Below are 27,412 nucleotides of genomic sequence, written 5' to 3' on the forward strand. Positions count from 1 at the left end.
CCTGGGATGGAGTCCCACATCGGGCCCTTGCTCGGCAGGGAGCCTGCTTCTCCCTCTGCCTCTGCCTGCCATTCTGTCTGCCTGTGCTTACTCGCTCTCCCTCTCTCTCTCTGGCAAATAAATAAATAAAATCTTAAAAAAAAAAAAAAAAAAAAAAAAGAATACAGACGGTCAAGTCAGACTGTCCAGATTTGCATTTCAGCTCACTTCCTAGGATTATCCTGATCTATAAAACTGGGGGCTGTCATTAGCTCACTCACAGGCCTGTTAGAAGGATTAAATTAGCTAATACATTAAGTAGTCACAGGACCACTTGGCACTTAGTAAACCTTCGATACATATGAATTATTATAATCAATGGACATGACTTTTGTACACTGTTTAAGGAATCCTCTTCTTTGTCCTCATTTCCATATAGCAAACACATGTCTTCAAAAGGTTTTTTTTTCCCACATGTAATGAAAGGTCTCATACCTATTTCCTTTTTCTTATAAGGAGTTTGTTGTTAATAAGGATTTAATCATATGAAAATCTGTTTTTTCCAACCTTTGTCATCTCATTCAGTTTTCAAAAAAGGTATGTAATCCGATTTATAAATCTATATAAATATTAAAAGATGAAAAAATAGGTGGCTTTCTTACCATTGAATGTTTGCTGTAAATGTGTAGGCAGAGGTGAGTGGGAAAGTGTTGCTGCATGCTGAGCTCCTGGCTGTAAACCCTTTAGTAAATCTGAGAGAAAAACAGACCTGTCAGTAATCTTCAACCTAAGATTTGAGCCCTCTTAGATCAAAAATAAAAATATTTATCTAATGTACGATATAGCCCCTGACTTCAGAGTCTTTCTTAAACTAGAGCACACTGAAAAATTTATATGTATAAAAATATGTGTATGCAAATAACCCAGCAACTACGACTCCCTTTTATTAGTAGTTTCATTAAGACAGAAATGTGGTATAGATGGTTCCTTTAAGAACTGTTAATAAAATCTGATTCCAGTAATTTGACTTACATATAAATGAAATAAATCGCATTTCTTAAAAAAAAAAAAAAATTCTGTCATCTTCACTAACTCCACATGGACTATTCTCAATGGGAATAGTCATGAGGTTTCCTGCTCTGTCACACTAGGAAGCCCAGTAACTCCAAGAGCCCCACTTACTCTGAGTTAGGCTATGGTGGAAAGCGGCTGAGGTAGATCCCGAGGTGGTTGTCACTCCAGCTGTGTCCGTTCCAAAGCCAAGTAGCTCCAAGGGAAACTGGAAGGGCATGGTCACTGGAACAAGGCCACCCAGCATCCCAAAAGGAGTCACATTTTGATTTGTTACAGACAAAGGTGATGTCATGAGAGTCAGAGGTGAGGCATTAGCCAATAATGACGCTCCTGCTGTGGACTGCAGAAACCAGGGGTCAAAATACATAAGAAATCAAATCTTTAACCTGAATTGATTTATTTTATCTAATATCCTTATGGGCGCAAGACTGTGTCCTATATCTAACAGAAACGTTAGGAGACAGAAAATAAAGACTGAGGTGAAAAATACATTTCTAAGAGCTACCCATATTGGTTTAGAAATTCATTCTCTACTCGGCTCTTCATTGCCAGTTTAAACTCCTTATTTTAAAGCCAGAATTACCACTCGTTCATTCATACCTCACCTCAGACTTCCACTTTTCCACTTTTGCTCCTAAGCCCTCCATCTGAACTATGGGTCATTAATTCCATAACAATTTCAATTTGGTCTTTGAAAATGCTTGGTAATTTCACTGTTTGTTTTACCATCTTTCCTGATACAACTCATGGGGTTAGTGTTCTAGATGAGGACCCTCTCAGAGCCTGTAACACAATACCCACTGCTTTCATCATAACACCTTAAAGAAATGAGGCCATCCAGATGTTCTTCCTATTCCTTTATTAGCTCTAACTGCCTCTCCTCCAAAACTAACCATCTGACCTATGCCATGAATCCTCCTATGCTGAACTTTCTGGTACAAATATCGAGTATTATACCTTTCTCCAAGTTGCCTCTGCCTTGTCATACACAGAGACCTCATTTTTTTTTTTTAAACAACCACAGTTACTCCTGGCTGTTCCTCACCCCCTAGAAACAACCTTATTTGTATTCCTTTTGTTAATCAAATTTACTAAATGATACCCTCCATTCCCCACATTACCTAGTTTCTCCTTAACCCCTGAAAGCTGGTTTCCATGTCATTACTTTTCTGAACATAAAGACTCCTTACAGTAAAAGGTGTTTTAACTCTCCTCTATCTGGGCTTTGATGCCATGTGTAAGAAAAGTACATTTAAATCAGAAATACGCTAACATTAACTAACTTTCCCTAAGAAATTACTTACGTACACTTCCTTAAGCTAATTTAATTCTTTGAACAATTTTCTATTCAGCAATAATCTTTTCCCATTTTGGCTTTCTTTTCTACATTACAATAAACTAACATTTATTATTATCAACTAACATTTATTATTATCTAACTATTATTAACTAACATTTATTATTATCAACTAACATTACAATAAAATTGTCTCAGTATCAGATATTATCTATGATAGTTTGTGCAACTGTGACTTTTCTTTTGTAGTCTTATTTTACCAATTCTAAGTTTTCCTGGCCGAAATTTTTACAGTTCTAAATTCCGTCAAGAATACTGAATTCTTCGAATTTTAGTCAGTAATCGATGTTAACTATCATCAGGTTTATTTTGTGTGCTCACTCCTCTTCAGTAAACATTACTAGTAAAGGGCTTATCATTTTATTTCTTAGTTAATATATGAGAAAAAATTTAAGTGATCCTCCCGTACCTATATGCCACAGCATATATATTTCTTATACCGAACAGTCCATGCCACTGCTAAACAAAAAATGAAGAACACCTTCCGGAAGGCTTTAAATCTGGTTTCACTACTCTTTCTCTAATAGCCTTCCCTTCCTTTATTTCCTTTGTTAGCTCTCAAATTTATATCCTCATCTCGGTTTCAATTCTGTAAATCTAAAAGCTCAGGGAGGAATGGCACTTGGCTATGGAACACTCATCAACAACTGAACTCAGCAGCTCCTGTAATCATGTGACCCCCACCTTATAGCTCAACAGCTATCATTAATAGTCTCGTTCTTTCTGGGCATCAAGGCTTAAAACCTTAGTTTTTAGACATCATAAAAAAATGGACAAGATGAACTTACTGTCAACATACCCATTCTTTTTCTTTTTTTTTTTTTAACCACCACTTCCTCCAACACTTAAGTACAAATTTTCATCACTTTATGCTTAGACTTGGCCACTTTTCTATTTTCTAGTCTTTCCCTTAGTGAGCCAACTATGATATACAAAATGGATTCACTGGAAAGAATTACTAAATTAGAAATAAGGACACTTTGAAGCAACTTAGATAGAAGGGATCCTGCATCAATTTAAGAATTAAAACTTTTTTAAAATCATAATTCTCTTATAATCTCAGGATAAGATGAAGCACACACTCTAAGACCATGTGCCCCAAGTGGAGGCCCCTACAGAGGAACATTAAGTACTGCTAAGAAGGAGAACTCAAGCTTTTCTGGAGAAGGCTAAGTGAAGTATTAAAATAGCTGGAAAATGTAAATTAGGGCAACTTTCCAAATTAAGTGAGTAATCAAAAATGATGTCATGCCATAACTGTGTAACAGTTTGTATTTTCAAAAAACTCCCATGTCCACTTTTGTTTATAAATCCAAAATGAAACATCAGACTATCTAAATATTACATAGCGTTCATAAATTTCTCTCTCCCTATAAGATGGAGACCTTTCAAAAGTTGGTCGGGGGGGCGCCTGGGTGGCTCAGTGGATTAAGCCGCTGCCTTCGGCTCGGGTCATGATCTCAGTGTCCTGGGATCGAGCCCCGCATCGGGCTCTTTGCTCAGCGGGAGCCTGCTTCTCTCTCTCTCTGCCTGACTCTCCGCCTACTTGTGATTTCTCTCTCTGTCAAATAAATAAATAAAATCTTTAAAAAAAAAAAAAAAAAAAAAAAAAAAAGTTGGTCGGGTATCCTACTGTTGATATCATCAAGAAGCCTAGAGGAGAAGCTGCCAACCAAAAACAGGCAAACAGTTCAGGATAATGCTCCATAATCAAACATACTTCCATGACCTACATATTTCATTTCCAAGGGAAAAAAATGAAGGAAAACCATGCTCTTCCTATGGTGGGTGTTCTACATATCTATGCATGGATGTATATGTGTGTATATATATATATGCATGTACATATATATATATATAGAGAGAGAGAGAGAGAATTTTAAAAAACCACCTCCCCATTCTCTACAAAAACCAGGGAGATATTTTGAAATATAAATCTATGAAGACCCTCCAATGGCTTCCCACTGCACACAGATTAAAACCCCAAGTTTTTATTGTGGCCTGCAAGGTCCTCCATCACATGGTTCTGGTTGATCTCAGACCCCATCACCTATCCATCTCTCCCTAGTCCAACCATGCATACCTACATGTCAGGCTCTTTCCTATCTCCATGTTTTCACACCTACCACCTCTCTAGCCTGGACTGTTTGTTCCCTCCTATCTCCAAATGACTGTTTATTCAATTCTCAGCTCAAATGTTATCACCTGAAAGAGGCTGTCCCCAAATCCCTTACCTATGTTAGCAGCAATCGCACTCTACCATATTATTGTTTTAATTTTTCATAACACTTAACATTTTTAAAGAAAATTTGTTTTTATCTTTCTACCTAGAATATATGCTCCCTGACAGAAGAGACCTTGAGTATGGGGTTTACCCTAGCTCCCCAGCACCTAGAAGAGTGCCTGGCACATAGTAAATACCTCAGAAACATTTGCTTAAGGAGTGAATTATTTTGGGAATTATAAAGTGGCAAAGACAGGATTCACAGAACATCAGTTAAGCTGAAGGGCAAGAAAGAAGAGGAAAGCCTTGAGCAGGAAGTTATTAAATACAAAGCAGGGAAAGGTAATAATCTGAACCCGGAAAGATTTTAACTTCTGTTAAACCTGTCCTTTTCATTCCGCAAATGAACAACAGATAGCTGAAGATGTCTTTCAGACAGGTGCTGAATGTTTTACCGGCACAGACAGGGAATCTTCTTTTAGTGTTAGAGTTCTAGAGAGACACGATCTAGAGACCAAAAGGTTTCAATGAGAGGCTATGTTAAAAAAACAAAAACAACAACAACAAAAAACAAACCACAGGTTCTCCCAAAGTTATAAAAAACCTTATTCAATTACTGATCTTTTCTTCAGTCAAACCAGTAAGACAGAACAAAAAGGATCAGATCTGAAGGCAGGATCAATAAGGCCTTCAAATCATAGTCATTTTGGAAAGGATGAAAACCAGAAGGAAGGAGCTAACTTTTTGGAAATACAAATTTTGCCATATAGGTTCCCTGCTGAAATGAATTGGTATGCTAAGCATCTAGGTTCTCCTGGGGTAGATGATCAAATACAAGAAGGACTGGCAGGAAGGGGAAGGGTGAGGGGTGGCAGCAGAACGGGGGGACAGAACTCAGAGACTCTGGAGATGACAAAGGATAAAGATTTAACGTTCAATTCAAAGTGAAGGGGGGAAAAGGGCATTTTTCTTGAGGAAAAAAGCCAAAAACTTAAAATAAGAAAGCAAATGAAACCACAGTTTATGGTTTAACTCAACAGAGATAATACTTTACATAGTCATGGATTTAACTGAAAGTTGTAATTTTATTCTTTTAGGAGAATGGCAAAGGTATAAACACAGCTAAAAGCTTTATCATGACAAGAGATAATAGTAAAATGAATAATTGTCTTCCATTCATTCTTAATATTTAAAAACACAGAAAAAGCTATGAGAATTAGAAGTAACTGATGCTGGGAAGGAGGACCCATGTGGCAGGAATGTTATAATTCTGAATTTCTGTTATAATTCTCTCCTTTACTCAAACTGAGGATTAACATTAAACATGGTCAACATTTTAATAAAGGTGATACAAAAAGGAATGTGAACTAACTTCCAGACATAAGTTATAACTTAAATTTTAACATACAATCCCTAATCAGTATTTTTTTTTTTCATTTCATTTTTGATGAAAGTAAAATTACACAGATAAAACATCAGTGAGTACTAGATTCCAACTAGTAAAGTAACAGTTAACTGAATTTTGTTTTATATTAGAGTTCTGGAGGGGTGCCTGGGTGGCTCAGTGGGTTAAAGCCTCTGCCTTCAGCTCGGGTCATGATCTCAGGGTCCTAGGATCGAGTCCCGCATCAGGCTCTCTGCTCGGCAGGGAGCCTGCTTCTTCCCTCTCTCTCTGCCTGCCTCTCTGCCTACTTGTGATCTCTCTCTATCAAATAAATAAATAAAATATTAAAAACAAAATATTAGAGTTCTGGAATAAATGAATTCATTACTAAGCCTACCGTAATGGCAGAGTAATGATCTGGGTTTCATATGTTTATGAATACTAATGCTTTGTTTGTACTCAATAGCAGAAAACATCTATAAACACCAAGGTAAAAATTCTTTCATTAGATGTTCCTATTCCACATCAACAGGAAGCAGTAAAAAGAACACTTTCTAAGACAACGGAATTCCACAAATCAACAAAAGTCATGTTTTCAAAAAACACTTTGGAACCTAAGAACACATCATAACATGTTATGTATTTTTTTTAAAAGCTTGTTATGAAACAGCATATTATGTGAAACCCATTTTCTTGACAAGAATCCAAAAAGTACCAGGAATGGGGGACTTTTCTTTTTTGTGTATTTGCCTACCGTGAATATGTATTACTTTTTGGGATGGGGGACAGGGAAGAAGAATCTTTAAGAATCAAACTGGTCACATGAAGGACAAATCTGACAAGTCTCAGGATACAGGGAGTGGCAGAAAGATGAAAACAATGGCAGAGAAGATGACATGGAAAGGAGAGAGACAAAACATGAAGGATAAAGAGTTCTCAACAAACCTAGGGCAAATGGATCAGAAATGATAATGAAACAATCACTGAAAAAAATATTCTTGAGCTGAAAAAGCCACCAGCTATAAACTTACAGATTAAAATCTAGCCTAATTCGAGAATATTTGAAATTCAACGAAAAAGAGAAAACCTTACTAGCATTTAGGCAGAGAAAACACAAACAAGGGAACAAATATTGGAATGGCCTCAGACTTCCTATAATCCTCAATACTAAGCAAAGGTTAGTGGAACAGTATTTATACAACATAGGGAGGGAGACAGTTAATGAACCCAAGAAGTCAATATACTTAAGGGTGACAGTCAGAAATTATCAGGTATGCTAATGCTAAGGTAAAATAGGTATGTGTTAGCCTTCTTGAAAGACTCTGAGTGAGGCACTCCCTCTAACTGTGAGATAAACAAATTAAAATGGGGAAACGGTGGAATAAAAGGATTATTGATGGTAATTTGACATAAAGAATTATATATGAGTAACTGCAAAATTCATGACAAATAAAAAGTTTATTTGAAGACAAATGGCTAAAGAAGAAAAACCAAACAAATTTGATTAAATACAAAAATCAAAAAGTTGGCAGGGGAAAGGGGACTAGAGAGAGGAAGAAAGTGAGGGTATGTTAAAGGGGACTAGAGAGAGGAAGAAAGTGAGGGTATGTTAACTTCGTAAGTTACTGCTTTGTTCTGGACTCTGACAACATATCATTTTAACTATGCATTATGTGTTTTTCAAAAATTGCGGAAGTACGTATGTGTTACTTTACCGGGGGGGAAAAAAAATCCACATCCCAACAAAAACCTCACCCACCAACTATCCCCAGTACTGTGATGTCAACATCAGGAAATTCCTTGGCCACAAGCTGTAATAAGCTATTAGGGACAACCCATAAGCACAGTTATTGAACAGACTCAAAGGGAAGATCACACAATCTTACACTTTATCCCACGAACGTATGTAACATACATACCTGCACACTGGCTGTTACCACGGAAGACCCTGAGGCAGAGGATGGTCTGTGTGGAGTAGACAACGGTTTAGTAGCACCCTGTGTTCCACTTCCTGTTCCCCCAGAGAGACTAGTCCTATTTGCTCCGCTTGAGTTTAGGCTGCTACCTCTGCTGGCAGGTACATTCACTGCGATGCCACTCAAGCTATTCTTCCCAACAGTTCCAGCGGACGAGGAGTTGGTGAGCTTTGAAGGGGCCTGAAGATTTTTTGTGGCTGGAAGGCCTGAAGTGCGATTGGAGGGCAGCAAATTCAAGGTGGGCGACTGTCTGCTGAGGTTTATCCCACTGGGCTGTTTGTGGACTGGGTTGTTACCGCTGGAGTGGCTACTCTGGGCTACGAGTGCATTTGGACTGGAAGAGCTTGGGGGTACAGGAGGCTTGGGAGCAGGGTTGGATTTCGAAATAAGTTTAGTCGATACTGAAGGCTTAGCTGACAGAGAGGGCTTAGGCGAGGCAGAAGGCTTAGGCGAGGGCAAGGGTTTAGGAGATGTGGCAGGTTTTGGAGATGCGGCAAGTTTGGGGGATGCAGCCATTGAGAAGGGAGATTTGAAACCCTGCGTGGACATCTGTGACACCATAGCCTTGGCTAAGTAGTTACTGGAGGTAGTGGTGCTGGGTACTGTCCTAGAAACCAGGGGATGGGACCCTTGAGAACCATTTCCAGGTGAGGGAGTCGATAAGGGAAGGCGGTACATGAGTGGCTTCTCCGAAGTCTTAATAAGCGGGGATGAACAGGCAAGTTGGGGATTATTACTTAATTTCACCACTGGGTTGGTCTGTGATTTACTAATGGTTGCTTGTAATGGAGACACATAGTTTTGTTGGACAGCTGAATGCTGGTGCACCTTTGTTACTTGTGTTAACGAAGAAGCATCCTGGGCCTCAGGTGTTCCCAGAGCATGAGAAGAGGCAGCAACTTGGGCTTGGGAAGAAGAGGACACGTGGGTCTGTGAAGAGGAAGCAGCATGAATCTGACTCGACCTCTGTAGTCCTTGTTGAAGCAGCCTGGCTGGCAAAGGTTCCAAGGAAACTTTAGGGTTCTGAATTGAAGAACCAGCGATAAGGCCTGAAGAGATGCCAGTATGAGCTAAATCCTGGGGTTTCTTTGGTACTGGCCCTGTGTGACCGGCAATAAGACTGGATGAATGTGCAGTCTGAGGAGAATCTAGTTTTTTAGGAGCAGCCAGCGGCAACTTACTCATGATACTTGCTAATTTTTCTTCTCTCAGTCCTGGGCGAGGTTTTGCAGTTGGCATGCTTATCCTTGAGCCAGCTGGAGGGCCTTTGTTCCCATTGTTGATAACAGCTAAAGCTTCAGAAACAAGATCCAGTGCAGGTGGATGGAAAGAAAGGTCTTCATCTAGTGAGTCATCAAGGCAGATGGTCTCCTGGGCTGGTGTAGAGCCAGAGCTGGCAGAGGCCACCGCAGACGTGCTAGAGCTCACTGAGGGACCACCAACGGAAGCCGCCAAGGATGCAGGAGTTTTCTGGTCCTTTTTTGGACTATACTCCTAGCATAAACAGCATTATAGTGGAACAAATTAAATGATTAATAAACTAAACTACTAAGTATAGTCTAAATAAACTACTAAGTGTAAGTCTTAAAAGGACAAAGAACTTCTCACAATGATTAAAATTCTACTGGAAATCTTTAGACTGAAAAAACCGAAACGGTTTTGAGAACAGAGCTCTTAGGCCATAAGCATCTGATACATTGCACACAGCTGCCATACCTTAGTGAGCTCTTCTAAGAAGACGTGAAACCAAGCCAAAGGAACGTTCGTATACTACTTGCATCACTGGTGAAATCCTTCCTCACCCCACCCTGCGTGCATCCGATACTGATCCAAATCCATCTGTTCAGGGACTATACTCTTTTTATTCTCCTCGTACCTAGGAGAAATTCTGCCTTTATCCTAAGACTCTACCCTCCTAATGTAGTATGGTTTTTGCTGGGATACTGACCCACATTTTCTGCTCCTTGTATTTCTGCCTCTGTATGCCCTGTCCATGGGTGCCCTAGCCACCCAGAGCCAATACATAGAGAAAATGGTACATTCAAACTGGGACTCAATCCAAGCATACTTCAACTATGTCTTCTATTCATTATGGTCATTTTAATTTATTCAACATATATTTACTAAAGTATCTACTATGAGCAAGGCACTGTACACTAAGAAAACAAGGTTATGGGAATTAAAATTATGAATACCTAAGATAATTTTTTTTTTCAAAACATTTAAGTTCCAAGGAAGAGAAAAGAGAATTAGAACCTAGTTTAAAATATTCAAACAGCAAAAGAATTGAAAAGTAACTTTTTCGGGGTGCCTGGGACTAATGTATCAGTTGGATGGACTTCCAACTCTTGATTTCAGCTTAGGTTCCCATCTCAGAACCCTCAGATTAGGCCTGCATGGGCCTCCGAGCTCAGAGCAGAGCTCTCCCTCTCTCTGCACTTCCTTCCCTTATCCTCCGTCTCTCTCAAATAATAAATAAAATCTTAAAAAAAAAAAATGTTGTCTCCCTTAAAAGGCAAATATAAATTTGACTCGTCATTTTTAAGATAATGAAGAAATACAATTATTACATAAAAACCACTTCAAAATTTCTTTGATTAGTTTCTTTTTTTTTTTTTTTAAAGATTTTTTTTATTTATTTATCAGAGAGAGAGAGGGGGAGAGAGCAAGCACAGGCAGACAGAATGGCAGGCAGAGGCAGAGGGAGAAGCAGGCTCCCTGCCGAGCAAGGAGCCCCATGTGGGACTCGATCCCAGGACGCTGGGATCATGACCTGAGCCGAAGGCATCTGCTTAACCAACTGAGCCACCCAGGCGTCCCTCTTTGATTAGTTTCTTAAAAAGAAATCCAAGTAAACCTAAACCCGAAGTCTTGAATTCCACATCAGTTTATATAACCACAGCACTCACCTTAACCATAGTGGGGAAAGAATGGAGAGGAAGTGTCTTTACCATCACCTTCTAAGGTATTACAGTAAAGAAGCTGTTAAGAAGGCTGTTAAACTCTAACTTCCTCAGCAATTTTTCTAAGCTGCTATTCTAAAAGCCCTGATGGAAAACTCCACTACCTCTCAGAATTCTGTAGTATATCTGCATTAAGTTCAAAATTGTCTGTTAAGATAAATGGGTAATACATATGAGACACGTTTGCTTTGACATGCCATCCATCCGAGTTATGATTAGTGAAAATACCATTTTTATTTAGAAAGAACAGAAACCGAGGGTGGGGAATGTCCTGGAATAATAATGGTAACACTACCAATAGAACACTGCTTTTTAAAGTAACTTTTCATTTTTTTTTAAAGGATAAACTGGTTTCATTTTTAATTTTCTTCCTTTCTATGTATCTATCTATCTATTTATTTATTTATTTTAAGTTCTAGACCCAATGTGGGGCTTGAACTCACAACCCTGAGATCAAGAATCATATGCTCTTCTGACTGAGCCAGTTAGGTGCCCCTAAATTAATTTTTTCTTCTAATGTTAAATCTACTCACAAATACTATATAAATTTATACTAGCAGAGATAATTGTCCAGAGAGTATATAAATGAGTCTCAAAAGCAGGTTATCCCATTTAGAAAATGGTAATTAAATCTGAATAAATGAATGACTGTTTGGATGGCTCAAAGGAGGGCTGGCAAGGACAGAGATCCAGGAGGGATGGTGGTTGTGTACCAGAAAGGAAGAGCTTTTTTTCCTGGAGACTTTTACTTTTCTCCTTACTGTTCTGTATTTCCATTTTCTACTGTATTTCCTTATATTACCTTTGTAACTAAAATAGGTATTTGAGGGGTGGTAGGGCAAACACGAATCAGCAATATAGTTTTTCTATTTGGGGAAAAGGAGAGTAATTTAATCACAAAGACACAAACAAAATAGGTAATTCCCCTACACCACCCTAGTCATTATTAGAATTCGGATAAACATATGCTTGAATAGATGTATCAAAATTTAACCAATACTCTATGGCGAGTATTAGGAGTGTACAAATAAAGTGTCAAAGCAAAGCAAGAACTCAACACATGTGATGCAATACTGGCTCATTATTATTTGGATTAGAAGACAAATGAGGTAGGTAAGAAAAAAGACTATTTACTCTGTATTCAAAGAGCCTCTAATGCTAAAAGTTAAGAAGGCCACAGAGTAACGAATACTGACCTACTGGCTATAACCTCATAAGCCAAGAAACTCATCTATTCAAAGAGATGAAAGCTATGGGGAAAGTCTAAAACCTAAAGGCTGTTGGCTTTCTTTACAATTTTACTTTCACATGATTATAATTTTCACTTCTATAGATTATACATGATTCTTTTTCAACTCTGCTTTGTCTATTTGGTATTTTTGTCCCTTCTCCTTCTTTAAATATTAAACAAGTTAAATTCCTTTATGTTCTAAACCCAATAAATCCATCACTTGCCCTTCTCAAGGATCTAATTCTGTCAGATGTTTCCGCTGGCTCTCACTCATAGCAACTTATTTCCTCGTGTTTTCATATTTTAAACTCATATTTGACATGGTATATATGTGGTAAGCCTTTGGGGCCTGGGATGAAACTGCATTATTCCAGAGAGAATTTGATAAGCCATTTGCCCTGTATTAATAACTAATCTAATACCTTTACATTCTTTTCAACGCTTGAGGATTCCCCAGATCTTGCAGAAGCAGTATAAATTAAACTCCTAAACCAGGGAAAATTCTCAGGAAGGACTTCCTTCCCCTAATCTAGAACTCGGGCCAAGACACCCAAAGTTTCTTAATCTTTCTGCTGGTGAACGGATTTTTTTTTTCAAGTCCTTCCTTTTACTAAAGATGCTATCCTTTGAAAGTCCCAGGTTTATGCAGAGTTTCAGTCTAATTCCTAACCTATGTAAGGCAAGAAACCCCTATCTGCTGTGGTCTGAGAAGAAATTTAAAAATAAACCATAAAGTGATGGATGAAAATCAGCAAATGCACCTAAAGGCAACCGAAGTTTCAGTGACAGATTAACACTCCAGCAGCTTTTTCTCTGTTTCAGGCCTTAGGGATTTCTCTTACATTTCTGTAATCTCAACTATGCATTTAAAGCATATTTGTTATATCAAAGGATATTTGTTTTTACAGAACACTTCTAATTTATATTAGGTTAACTCTTACAACTTAATTCTCTGAAATACAATGGTTCTAGGAGTTTTACAAAGTTTAAAAACACCCTTCTTAAAAGTATGGAATCTATCCACCTGTGCCAAATACATATATTCTTTGCATTTTAAGAATATATTTCAACACTCCCCAATTATGATTAATTAAGATTTGGTTCAATATTTACCTTCACTTTGGGTTTAGGTGCAGGAATCACCTTTTTCTTTGCCCTAAAACAAGAGTTTAAAAAAAAAAAAAAAAAAAGGCCACTTCAGTAGCAGTTAGAGGTCACCATTAGGAAATTATAACATAATCTTGTCATTACGTGGGTAACTTCTTATGCTATTTGGAAAACTCTATGAAGGAAGGAACTATAATTAAATGCTCAGTTTATATGTGAATATACAGTATCATTTCTTCTAATTTCAATCAACTGGAAGAAAGGCCACACCCTTAGCAAAATACCAATTATAGACAAAGGTTTTTTAAAAATTAAATGTAAATGCTCAAAATTAAAAACAAAAACAAAACCCCTCAAGACAGGGTAACAAAGCTTCCTAAGAGACTCACTTCAAACAACTGGTAAGAATTTGTTTATAGGAAAATAAAGCCTCAAGAAACTTTCAGTTCAAATTAAACCATAATTTGAGGAGAACCACTGCCAAGAAGTTGTAAATGAGATAACATTTTATTTTATTTATTTATTTATTTTTTTTTCAAAGATTTTATTTATTTATTTATTTATTTGTGAGAGAGAGAGTGAGAGTGAGCACAGGCAGACAGAGTGGAAGGCAGAGTCAGAGGGAGAAGCAGGCTCCCTGCAGAGTAAGGAGCCCGATATGGGACTCGATCCCAGGACGCTGGGATCATGACCTGAGCCGAAGGCAGCTGCTTAACCAACTGAGCCACCCAGGCGTCCCGAGATAACATTTTAAAAACAAAACAAATCTTTGTTTTTAGAGAAAATTATTTTAATATACAAATTCCAATTAAAAATGTCAAAATGACAGGAAAAAAAGGCAAGAAAAATACCATGGAGCCTGGAAACCTTTGGGAACCAGTGTGAAAAAGTTTGAAGACAAAAAAAACCTTACAGTTCCATAATAAGAGGAAGTATTCAATGTTGAATTAAAGGGTTAACAAGCCAAAATACCTCACACTGAGTACTTCCATTTCACTGAGTTGAAAATGAGTTGAAAATGTCATCTATTAAATTAACAAATATCATGATTAAAATGGTCAATATACAACTTCATTAAGGGAACAGTAATTTTCAAAGTTTTTTTGATAAAGACCTTTGGGGCCCACATATCCCATTGGTTTCCACTTTCTGATATTAAAAACACGAGTTGGTCATAGTAATAAAGCTATTTAAAAAAAAAAAACTGGGGAAGAGGATCTACGTAAACATCAGTTTTAGGTTTAAAGGAATTAATTATTTCTACCCTGAATTGTAATAAATTTGATTTTATAACAGTGGGGAAATTAAAGGCCAGAAATATTACTCACACCAATATATATGTATCCCCTGCCCCAGGATAACTAAACCACCAGCAGTAAACAAGAATGGCAAGAACTGAAAGCCATAACCAACCCAATACAACCCTGACAGTATGCTAACAAAGTGTCCTTCCTAAGCCTTGCAAACATTTCCATTGTGATTGTATGCAAGGAGACGGAGAGTTCTGTAAGGTTACCCAGCTGTTAGCCAGACCTCTTAGAATACTGAAATACAGTGATCCATAAATTCTTAGCAACTTACTAATTTAATATTTTATAAACTATTGCTATACTTCTATGCTACAGAGAAATAGCTCTAAGTTGTAGGTAAAAATAAAATTCCTGAAGTCAACCAGTATTCACCCAAAAATATAACCACGAAAACTCCAGCTTTTTACTTTTCCCTCTTAGCTTAAGAGACCTTTCTTTAGTACTCACATCACTAAGGAAATACCCAGTTTTGAAGAGAAGGGAAGGAAATGAAGAATAGGTTAATTTTTGTGGAATGAAACACTCTGCAAGGCAAGGCAGGGTAGGTATGTATAGGAAACCATCTTGGAATGCACAAGGCTATAGGTTAGCTACATGAATGGTCACTAAGAGAGAAAGAAAAAGGACCACAGAACTGGAGGGAGGAAGGCCCAGGAACAAAGGAAACCATCAGAACCTTCCTATTTACATGGCTCCTACCTAACAAATCTTGGGCCAGCACACATTCAGTTTTCTGGATAATAAATGTGTTCTCAGGTTTACACAAATAGTAAAAATGATTTTTTTTTAAAGGCAGTAGTAAAATGGGAGACTATTCAAATGTACATTTAAGTACTATTTCACCAGCCCTTGTTTACTAAAGCACATAAGGTGAGCAAAAATAAATGAAGAAATCTGGAGTCTGTTTTACTCACGGAGCAGAAGTAAGATGATTATGTACACTCCGGCTCTCCTTAAAAAGCATTCTGCAAAAGTTAAAAAGACATGATTATTTTTGTGTAACAGATCTTTATAGCCAATTTGTCGTTTTAGTTACACGGTTTTTCAGCAGTCTATTACTCGCTTATTTATCAAATGAAAGTTATAATGGCACAGTAAATTCAAAAATCTATTTTATGGTCAGTTTTATAGCACAGTTATTTATTTAAATCTTTAACAGACCTTTTTTTAAATTGAAGATGGAATGCTTTAAGATGACAGAGATAGCCACATCTATTAATTTCAACATTCTTAACTCTTTAAACTTTAAATTGTGCTACTCTTAACTTCTGAGATACCACTCCACATTGACTATTTTCAACAGAACCTAAGGTTGGGACTGCCTTTTCTACACTCTCCATTTTGTATTTAGTTCCTTATCTTCACAATACCCATGCGAAGTTCCCCTCCCAAAGTTCCTAACCATCTTCTACTCCTCCCATTTCTCTATTAGCAAATTTAGGTGCAAAAAAGAAAAAGCAGTTGGCCAAAAAAATAAAAAATAAAAAAAACAAATAACCACCCTTCATGTCTATCTCTGTATCTCCACATCCATGTGACTATTTTGTCTTTTAAGTGCTTGAAGTTTTCAAAGCAGAGGTCATCTGAGATGACTAGGTTCTTTGTAAAATGAATGTCATATATGTGTGTGTGGGTGTATATACGTATATATGTATCGTTAATAACAGCAATAATAAGAAAAGTAAAGTAAAATCTAGGATGTCATATTTCTTACCTTGCCTGCATCCAGCCCTTAGGCCACAATGGTTTCACCTCTGTCTCCATAAAGGATTTAAGATAATCCTCAGCGGACTGGCTTTTATTTGGCTCTAACTCATAGCATCCCAATTTGATCTCAACAAGGTTACATAACAAAGTTCTAAACAGATTAAAAATATATATTTATATATAAATCTGACTGCAAAATTGTGGAAAATTAAGCTTGAAACAGATTTTTTTAAAAGCACATAAATCTGACAGCAATAATAAAGACTATTATCTCAAGAATTCAGATGACATGAAGATAAATAATTTCCAATACACATCACTCATTGCAACTACAGCCAAATCCCCAATATGCAACGATTTCCTTTGATACCTTTCATCTAGGCACCAAAGATTGAAAGGGATAGTCCTGTAGCCAAACCCTCTACTTGGGTACAGAAATACTGGTAAAAAAGATGACTGATTAAACAAGTATATGGAGTACTTCACCTTCTGAAACCAGTATGACTTACTTAATTATTAGAAGATTAGCTTATAAAAAGTAGGATATGAAAATAAAAGTGAGAGCACTCTAAGAATATTAGGATCAAATCAATCTTCCTTTGAATGAATTTTTCCTACAGACTAATCTTTGGTTGTTTCCAATCTACTCTTTCATTTACTATATATTCTTTTTTATTAGAAACCTTAGTTCTGCATTATCTATTTGGTTAAAAGTGAAGGCTTTGGTTAAATTTTACCTGATGGTGTCATTCCAGTGGAATTTCTTTCTTGGTCCTATGACACGTTTCCCTGGTTTCTCATCATCATCTTCCTCGGATCCATTTTTTTCTCGTTCTTCATCTGTTTGCAACCTAAAAATGAAAAAGATTTTATGAAGCAGAGTTTGTTTGTTTGTTTTTTTTTAAGATTTTATTTATTTGTCAGAGAGAGAGAGTCATATAAGCAGGGGAAGCAGCAGGCAGAGGGAAACGCAGGCTCCCCACAAAGCAAGGAGATGACTCAGGACTCACTCTCAGGACCCTGGGATCACCACCTGGGCTGAAGGCAGACACTTAACCAACTGAGCCACCCAGGTGTCCTGGGAGGCGGAGTTTTAGCCCAACAGTGCCTATGATATGCTCCAGAAACACTTAATAAACTGCTTAACTGAATATTAACTCAAAGGGAAAAGTGAAGGGGGCATCTACCTTATATGTAATACTTTGAAATGTGTTATAAGGTGGTTTGGTATATAAGGTTTTCAAACTGTAACATAAGGCCATGAATACTTATATTTCAGTTCAGAAAATATTTGTGTCCAACTTCAGCCAAATTGGCTGATGTGTGAAATGAGTGACCAGTGCCAGCTCTTGCTTTGATCACTCCCATACACTAAGTCAAGAGACCTTTTGCTTTTAACACAAAAGCAATTGAATGGGGGAGTGTTGTGTCATTTAGAAAACACTCAATTACACCACTTCAGTGGTACATGTGGATTTCTACTTGGTGGTAACATCTACGTAAGACCAATCCTTCAGAGCTAAAAATATTTCTCAAATGCAAAAGCCGCTCCAAACAGAAGAGGTACATACTTGGCACACTTAGCTTGACTACGAGCTTGGCAGTCCTCCTGGTATTTAAATAGCTGTTCAGGCATCACGTTGCTAACAGCCAGTTTCAGTTTTTGCAGAGGTTCTCTTAAACGATCATCCTGAGGAGAAAGTATACTAAAAGTTTTTTTAAAACACATTTACGAGAATTAAAGCAGATCCACAAAAGACACTGATTATGGATTTGAAATGAAAACCCATTTTTTTAATGTAAACATATTTAAATGTGGATGCTTCTCCTACCACACTGACCTTTCATAATGCACACCGGATAAAAAATTAGGATGACCATACTTCCCAGACCGCCAACGAGAATCCCAGTTTTTGCTTGGTACCCCAGCATAATTAAGTGTTCCTGACATTTTTTTCTTAAGATTTATTTGAATTTAGTTGACACACAATTTATTCCTTTACATTCTTAAAAATGCCCCAGCCAATAAATTATATGGACACTTTAAGATTAAATACAGATCAAAATCTATATGCAGACTACTACTGGTTGATCACTATTATGAAGAGGAAGCAGTACCATAAGTGGAAATATTGCTTTGCAACACTGGAACATAGGATTCGATCTGGGAAACTACAAACAGGATGCTGGCATCCTGTTCTTTCATTTAAAATTGTTACTAAATATGACTTATGCTGCAAGCAAAAATGCAAGGTCAAGGCCAAAGAGAAAGAGGAAACTGGAAGACTCTTACTATTTTCATACATACCAATTAATAAATATAACAGCACATATGACACTGTCTGCTATAAAATTTCCATTAAAAGAAATGTGAAACATCCAGTATCATGGATCCTAGGTGATCACTTCTTAATTATGTAGTTGAGACTATCTGGAACAACCCAAATATCCATCAACAGTAACATGAATAAATTAATTAGGATGTATTTATAGAATGAAACACCAAACACACTGTACAGCAAATGTACTCAAAAAATGGGAGTTCACCACATGTAAAGACACAGATAAATCTGAGGTGCATAATGTTCAGTGTAAAAAAGTCAGTCGCAGAAGAAAAGTATGGAGACAGTGTGACTCCATTTATACGAAGCTCAAAAATATATAAAATCAAACAATATAGTACTTAGGGAGTAAAAGTACACATGCTAAAACCATATGAAGAAAAGCAAGGGCTAAGATAAATGTCTTCTTTTACAGCCAAGAGGAATACTAAATAACTTCAAATATCAAATCTGATATGTTCCTTAGAAAACATCTGATAATGTATAAAACGTTGTTCTCCTGCCTCTAGATATTTTTTTACTGGTACCCACTCTGTCATGTGAATGTATGGCAGTTAGCTGCAACTGCCAGTGTCTCAAGGAGCCAGGCACAGACACAAAATATGTGATCTCAAGTAAATTTCATTTGTTTATTTCTCTGCTTTAAACTGAGAAAGATTTCCCAATTCAGAAGATTTTTTTTTTTTTTAAAGAGAGAGCACACACACGCATGCATATGGGGAGTTGGGGAGGGGCAGAGGGAAAGGGAGAGAGAATCCTGACCAGGTTCCATGCCCAGCTCAGAGCCTGATGAAGGGCTCAATCTCAAAACACTGAGATCATGAAATGAGCCAAAACCAAGAGTCAGGCTGTTTTATTAACAGTTATATAATACTTATAATAAACAGTTCTATGTCTCTCAGATCACATTACAAGTGGTCCAGGGCACCACATTCATTCTCCCATTAGAGCCATGGGGGGCTTTAGACAGCCATGTTGTGCTATGTGACTCCCAACCTCTGGCCAGAAAAGTTTTGGTTGACCCAAGATATAGTATAATCAGATTTTCTGACCCAAGAACTTGGATTGGGATGAGAGGGCTAAATCAGTCTCTGTGTGTGGCTTTTCTGTAATATAAAACCTTGAGACTAAAGTAATCTTATTTTCAGATGACTTACAAGGATAAAAATGAGACATGGGGAGATACGTAGAGAGAAATAAGAGTTAATCTAAATTATTAGTTCCCATCCCTTCCTGGCTGTATTTTTAATTCCATGAAATACCTTTATTAATAGAAAAAATGTCATTTTTGGTCTTAAATTACATTTAAGTTCTTTTCCTTTACTTGCAAGTTATAAATATTTTTAAAATATATAATCAAATAAATCATTAAGGGAAGTGTAATCCGGGCAATGAAGATACTAAAAACCATTTTACATGAAGTGAAGAAGGGGACACAATACAAGCTTTCAAAAACATGAAAGCTGTGAAGGTGACAATTATATTTATGAATAGACTCAAAGGTAGAATTAGGACCAATGGGGTAGAAAGCACCTGGATTTGTCTCAGTGCATGGAAGAATTTTCTGATATTACAATGAAATATGTTTCTGACCACTGGAAGCATTCAAACTTAGACAATTACCTAATGAGGTTGTAGGGGAGGAGACTCTAAGCAAAACATGGATGATTACACCAAAAAATCTCTAAGTTTACCCTGGGATTCTTTCCATTGGTTTGTGTAAAGTAGGTGTGAACATATCTGCATAGATCCAGCTCAGTAATGAAAAAACGGAGTTCTAAATCTGTCATATATTTCTTGAGGGCAAAACTGTATCAGCTGTGGAACTGAAGTTATTTTACCAGTCCAAGAATCTATGTCTTAGAAAACATTCTCATCTAGACTTATCAACTGTTAAAAAATGTAAGTTTTTTCAAGAGATCCAATATGCCTTTGACAACTCCTATAGTTATTCCATATGTACAATAAGACTATAAAGCACCTAACAGACAAAAGCCCCCAAAAGAAACCAGTCTCTTTATAGGTTATAAAACCTGAGATATGGATATTATTATTCCTTGTCTTACCTGGACGTTGAGATGTAACTTCTTTAGACGTTTTACTAGTGTTTCTTTATTGCATGGCACAAAAGCTTCAAGATGGGAGTAGACACCACTACGGATGACAGGGCCTAGTTCCTGTAGCTGTAACTCGATGCTGAACAAAAACAATGACAAATAAATAGTACAGAGCTTCCTTCAGGTACTGACACAAGCAAGGAGGCAAAGGCAGTAACTCTTCCCTCGTTTTATCTTTCCATGATTTCCCAAACAGTATTTTTCAAGGAGAAAATATAGAAAGAATTTATACAACAATAAACGGGTGAATAATTTTTTTATGAACAGGGGTAAAGTCTACATTTTGGGATAAAGCACAGGAACTCAATTAACCAAAACCTTATTCCCTCAGATAGATATTCATATCCTCTCTCCCTCACTGCAATTGCTACGCTAGAGAGTTACACAGTTTTGATGAATTTAGAGTACTTTTTCCTTACAGGTGTTTAAAAAAATTTCAGATTTGGAAGAGGTGAAACCCTTCGGGATACATATACAGACTGTTTTTCATCCATCTTTGTCTCCTCCATTATGCCTGCACTGCATAAGCTAGTTATTTAGTAGTTTGTTCAATTTATTCCAATTCTTCATTTCCTGTTTCCATTTGTAAATTTGTTTTTTAGACCAAAAATAAATTGTTAAATGGATATTTAATGTAATAGTTGTTAAAAAATAAAAAATAAGAAAAGGAGAAGAGTTTTAACAGCTACCATATATATTCTCAGCAGGACAAGTCTACTAATCAATAACTGAGGTTTCTACTAAGATGAAAGACACCGTATCTATCTGGCAGCTGCTATTGTAGGAAGGTAGGAACGCATATTGATTGGAAGGCCAAGACCAAACTGGGGCTCTTGGCAAAAACTATGTCCAAATCATCCCATTCTTTTATAGGAAAAGGTGCAGATATATTTAATAAATAATTTTCACAAATATAAGATGAATCCAAAGAGTCAATTAACAGCATCTGGGGAAGGAAAGAAGCCCTCCCATATCAAGTATATCCATCACTTACAAGATACACTGCAATTTCAGAAACAACAAAATGTGGAGAACTATGCTCTTAGCACTGGCAATAAAAATTCTTGGTATTAGAGAAGTCAAACACATAGATGAATGGAAACATGTTTAGAATCTATAAGAACCAGAAGGTCGGGGCGCCTGGGTGGCTCAGTGGGTTAAAGCCTCTGCTTTCGGCTCGGGTCATGATCCCAGGGTCCTGGGATCGAGCCCCGCATCGGGCTCTCTGCTCAGCAGGGAGTCTGCTTTCCTTCCTCTCTCTCTGCCTGCCTCTCTGCCTACTTGTGATCTCTGTCTGTCAAAAAAAAAAAAAAAAAAAAAAAAAAAAAAAAAAAAAAAAAAAAGAACCAGAAGGTCAAATGCAGAGGATCATATGGGATACAATCACTACGGTCATGAATTCTGTGTATAAACATTTGGTTTAAATAACATTAAAGGAGGAATCTTTATTAAAAGTCTAGACTCTGGGTAGGAGGCTTTCTAGGCTTGCCACATAATTAAAGATTAATTAAGGCTGAAAATAAAATAGAAACTCCAAGTAATAAGAGATTCCAAGTAAGAACAGAGTGACTCAATACACACTTATAAAAATCGGTGGTTTCCAAAGAGAGGGGAAACTCAAAAACACAAAGAGCTGACTCCCTGCTCCTATGCCAATACCAGGTAAAAATTAGAGAAACATATTATCCCTGAAGGTTACCAAAACATTGGTCTATCACAAATATATACAAATTCCTACCTGAGAGCAGTTATATTTTTAGCACACATCCCTCACACATTTAACTTTTTTTTTTTTCTCACTAAGAATTCCAATCTTCTAAGGTCTAAGAAGTACCTAAAACACATGGTAATGAAAAGTTTGAATTTCAGTAATTTTCACATTTCAAAAAAATAAAGGTTCCCCTAAAGCAACAAACTTTCCCTGAGCCTGTCTCCTTCTATCTACCAGGTTCTTTCACTTCTTTAAGTGAAGTCTATCCCCAAAGCAAATATCCATGCATGGAAGTTATGACGGATGGGTCTCAAACCTCTAATAATAAATTATGAACACATGATCGCTACACGTTCTAAACAGATAAAAATATACTGGGATCATCTGCTGACAATGCATTAGAGGACAAACATTGGGTTTTGAGTAACCCACAAACGGGTATGTGAAACCCACTTTTTTAAAAAAAATATTTTATTTATTTATTTGACAGACAGAGATCACAAGTAGGCAGAGAAGCAGGCAGAGAAAGAGGAGGAAGCAGGCTCCCCGCTGAGCAGAGAGCCCAATGCGGGGCTCAATCCCAGAACCCTGGGACCATGACCTGAGCCAAGGGCAGAGGCCTTAACCCACTGAGCCACCCAGGCGCCCCTGAAACCCACTTTTTTTTTTTTTTTTTAAAGATTTTATTTATTTATTTGACAGACAGAGATCACAAGAAGGCAGAGAAGCAGGCAGAGAGAGGAGGAAGCAAGCTCCCTGCTGAGCAGAGAGCCCGATGCGGGGCTCCATCCCAGAATCCTGGGATCATGACCTGAGCCGAAGGCAGAGGCTTTAACCCACTGAGCCACCCAGGCGCCCCTGAAACCCACTTTTATATCTCTCTCTTTACAAGGCTCTTACTTGCCTCTGAAGAAGCCTCCAAGAAATGAAACATAGGAATCCTTAGCTCAAGCAATGGTCAACTTTATAAACAAGATTCTTCTGGCTCAGGAATACTTAGTCTTATTTGTATTTTCACACAGAATTCCAGAAACAGTCATTTCCCCACAGTTGATATATGACTATCTTCCTATCCTATCAACCCTCTTTTTATTATTATTTTTTTAAGTACGCTCTACACCCAACGTGGGGCCTGAACTCATGACACTGAGATCAAGTCACATGCTCTACCAACTGAGCCAACCAGATACCCTTCTCCCTCTTTTTAAAAAACAGAGTATAGGGGCTCCTGGGTGATCAGTTGATTGTTTGCCTTTGGCTCAGGTCATGATCTCGGAATCCTGGGCTACAGCCCCAAGTCAGGCTCCCTGCTCAGTGGGGAGTCTGCTTCTCCCTCTTCCTCTGTCCTCCCAGTCCCGCTCATGCCTTGTCTCTCAAATAAATATATAAAGTCTTAAAAAGAAACCCAGAATATATATCTCATTCAATCATTTAAAAAATACTAGCAAAAGAAAAGCCAACTATCTCCAAGTGAATACTTAATTTCCTGAATTATTCCTCTAGTGTACCAACATTGTCCACATAACAGAACCACTGAAAATCAGTAACTGAGGATTTAGGGAGCAGTAATCTAAATACAAAATCCAAAATAGTTCTTATTTTATAGCAAGAATTCAAAAGCCTGGGGCGCCTGGGTGGCTCAGTGGGTTAAGCCGCTGCCTTCGGCTCAGGTCATGATCTCAGGGTCATGGGATCGAGTCCCGCATCGGGCTCTCTGCTCAGCGGGGAGCCTGCTTCCCTTCCTCTCTCTCTGCCTGCCTCTCCGTCTACTTGTGATTTCTCTCTGTCAAATAAATAAATAAAAATCTTAAAAAAAAAAAAAAAAGAATTCAAAAGCCTGTTGATTGATAACACACAAGAGAGAAGTAAATTCCTCCTAACCCTAAACAACTTAAGAGTATCTGTTGAACACAACTCAGGTTGGATTGGGATCACGGGCAAAGAGTATCAAGATTTTATTAGCAACGTATGCATGAGATAAAGGAGGAAACAGGGAAAAGAGGTTAAGCTGGCAAATTGTATATTTGCTGATCCAAGTCAAAATCAATTAAGCAAAAAGAGAAAGTGTTCCTATTCCAACAAATTCACCCCTTTCTGCCCAGCATAATGAGGCAGTGGTGAGGCAGAGCCAATACACCTGGATAATTTCTTTAAGAATTTACTTCCCAAAATAATCATGTACCGTGGGCTCTCAGTCTAGAGAAACAAGGAATATTTGTTTAGGAAAGTGGAAACGGAGACTAAGGGCATAGATAAGTGATTAAAATGGAAAACATTAAACTCTGAACACTATAGCTTTATAGTACTGGAGGCACACTCTGTGAAATAAAAAATAGATGGGCTCTAACAAAACTCAAGGATTTAAGATAGACATAGGGAAGATTAAGGGAAGTCTGCTGGGGCAGGGGGATGCCTGGCTGGCTCAGTTGAAAGAACATCCAACTCTTGATCTCAGGGTCATGAGTCCAAGCCTCACACTGGGCATGGAGCCTACTTTAAAATAAATAAAGTATATTTTTAAAATAAAAACAGTTTTTAGAGGGCAGGAGGGCAACTGGCCAGCTCAGTCAGTAGAGTTCAACACTCTTGCAGGGTGTGGAGATTACTGAAAAGAAGAATAAGAAGAAAGAAGAAAGAAGAAGAAGAAAAAGAAAGAAAGAAGCCTGTTAGTGGAATGCTGATATTCTGCTTATCTGAGATGTTATGTCCCAAGGATGGTCCTTTCTTTCTCTCAGGGGAGAAAAGTCAGTCCCTCTTACAGAAGAGTAAAATAAAAAAGCACTGTCTTAATCATAGGAAAAGGACCTGATCCAGTAAACTTGGGGCTCTCCCGGTAGAAAGAAAATGCAGCCAGTCAGATTCCTGATTAGGGAATCTGGGACAGCTCTGGTTAGTAATGGTTACACTGTTTATTGAATCTGGGGTGTAAAAGGAGCTGGCGCAGGCAGGAAGCATTTGCCTTGCTTCCAGGCAGAGAGAATCAATCTGAAAATCTCTGGCTAAAATAAAGATAGGAATAAGAAATTCCTCTGTCACCAAACCAGTAGCATACTACGTTAAATATTTCATGGGTCTGCAGGGGACCAAAAAGATTTTTTAAGTACTCTGGAGAAAGAGAGATTGCACTTAATTCAAACAATAATCAAAAGGGAGAGGGAAAAAACAAACAAAAAAGAAAATAGTTACGAAAGCAAACCAATTAATCATTCTTTGTGTCTTATGAGAAACTACCCCCAACACACATTTAAAAGACAGGACTCAACACACAGTATTGGAAACACTGCTTGTTTCTTCGTATATAATACTATCGAACCACCAAGAGCAGGCACACATTATTTTTACGTGAGAGGAGTAAAATCTGTTGCTTTCTCCAGGATTGCCTTTTTTACCCAGTTCTGCCTGCAGCCAATTATACACTCCACTTCTAAAACCAATGGTCAAAATTTAAAAGCCAATAGGTTTACGAGAACAGCTTAGGGGACCACAATCTTAGAACCTGCAGCTTCCTTAGCATCAAATACCAGGTAAGAGGAAAAACTCACTAATTTAAATAATCTGTATCCTATTTTAGCCTTCAGCCTCCCCTTTCCATTCTTCCTTTTGTTTTCTCCACACTGCCTCTCTCCTACCTCACAACCAGAATTTCTTCATTAAACCATACTTTCCATTTGGTTATAAATGTTTGTATGAATTAATTTTGCTAGATGCCAATGGAATTATTCTTCTCAAATCCGAATGAAAATAGAAGGAAAATTATACCAATTTAATAAGAATACTCAGAGCTGTTCCAGAAAGACATTTTCATACAAAGTGACAAAAAAAAAAAAAACCACATTTAAATCTAAAGTAATATTCAACCTGTAAAGCTGTAACCAACTGTATGTTTAAATGAATTAAAGTATAAATAACTTCTAGGCTTTTTAGTTAAAGAAGAGAATTACTTACTCCAGAAGAATATTATTCATATCCTGTGTAAAGAATTTTTTCCTTCCTTCTTCATCAAAAAGTTTGGCAGCCTAGAGAAACACAAGATTGTCAATATCACTTTTTTTTTTAAGATTTTACTTACTTACTTGACAGAAGAGTGGCACATACAAGCAAGGGGAGTGGCAGGCAGAGGGAAAGCCAGAGACGGCTGTGGGGCTCGATCCCAACACCCTGAGATCATGACCTGAGCCAAAGGCAGACCTTTAAGGAAGTGACCCACCCAGGCGCCCTGCCAATCACTTTTAATAAACACATTGTTTCCATATTTATTTACTAAAGGATAAGCTTTGAGGGTGGGGCTACTGTGATTTACTTCACTTTGTATCCTCAATACCCAGCTTAGTACATGGCGTGAGTAGGAAATTAGAGTGTAACAAATTTAGCATATATGCCAATGTTTCCTATTACCTCTGTATTTAATTTTTCTTAATCCTAACTAAATTAACAAAATTATACATACAAGACTTCCTAGTGCTTTAGGTATCTTGTGTACTTGACCATCCACAGGTTTATTAATTATTGCTGTGATCTCCAGGATAACAACAAGCGGATGTCTCACTTTCTACTGTGTCTACAAAGAATCTACCTGATATTCTACAGGTTATATTCATTATCATGTTTAAATTACCATGTTAATACCATGCCAATGACACTGGCATGACTGCCCCCACTTACAAACAAGGAAGCTAAATCTGTCAGAGGTTACATGACATGCCCCCAAATCACACCACTAATAAGTGGTGGATCCAGGACTCAGACACAAGCTTTCTGACTTCGACTGCACAACATCGTCACCCTGTACAGACACCTGGCTTCCTGCAGCCTGTTTAGGTTCCACCTAATTACTTATAACCAAAAAACGTAGGCAAGGTAATTATCAAGGGATAAGCAAAAATTAATACAATGAGATTAATTTCATTGCTATGTTTGTCACCTCAACCAG

At 37.5% G+C, this 27,412-nt stretch overlaps 1 protein-coding gene across 4 annotated transcripts in view; it reads right to left on the reverse strand.

The window, feature by feature from the left end:
- UBN2 (ubinuclein 2) overlaps positions 1 to 27,412 on the reverse strand; it is a 100,366-nt gene that overhangs the window by 24,683 nt on the left and 48,271 nt on the right. For 2 of the 4 annotated variants that reach the window (XM_082693871.1, XM_082693870.1), the window contains exons 7-16: positions 26,428 to 26,498; positions 20,721 to 20,850; positions 17,884 to 18,002; positions 17,050 to 17,163; positions 16,320 to 16,463; positions 15,520 to 15,570; positions 13,302 to 13,344; positions 7,938 to 9,488; positions 1,162 to 1,393; positions 642 to 731 (exon numbers count right to left, since the gene is read on the reverse strand). In XM_082693871.1, coding sequence (XP_082549997.1) covers positions 642 to 731; positions 1,162 to 1,393; positions 7,938 to 9,488; positions 13,302 to 13,344; positions 15,520 to 15,570; positions 16,320 to 16,463; positions 17,050 to 17,163; positions 17,884 to 18,002; positions 20,721 to 20,850; positions 26,428 to 26,498 — 2,545 coding nt within the window. Of the gene's footprint in view, positions 1 to 641; positions 732 to 1,161; positions 1,394 to 7,457; positions 7,562 to 7,600; positions 9,489 to 13,301; positions 13,345 to 15,519; positions 15,571 to 16,319; positions 16,464 to 17,049; positions 17,164 to 17,883; positions 18,003 to 20,720; positions 20,851 to 26,427; positions 26,499 to 27,412 lie in introns of those variants that run through there. The other 2 variants (XR_014301400.1, XM_082693872.1) reach the window with 2 other exon arrangements.

The sequence above is a fragment of the Mustela nivalis genome, assembly GCF_964662115.1.
Source record: "Mustela nivalis genome assembly, chromosome: 12".
Classification (NCBI taxonomy): domain Eukaryota; kingdom Metazoa; phylum Chordata; class Mammalia; order Carnivora; family Mustelidae; genus Mustela; species Mustela nivalis.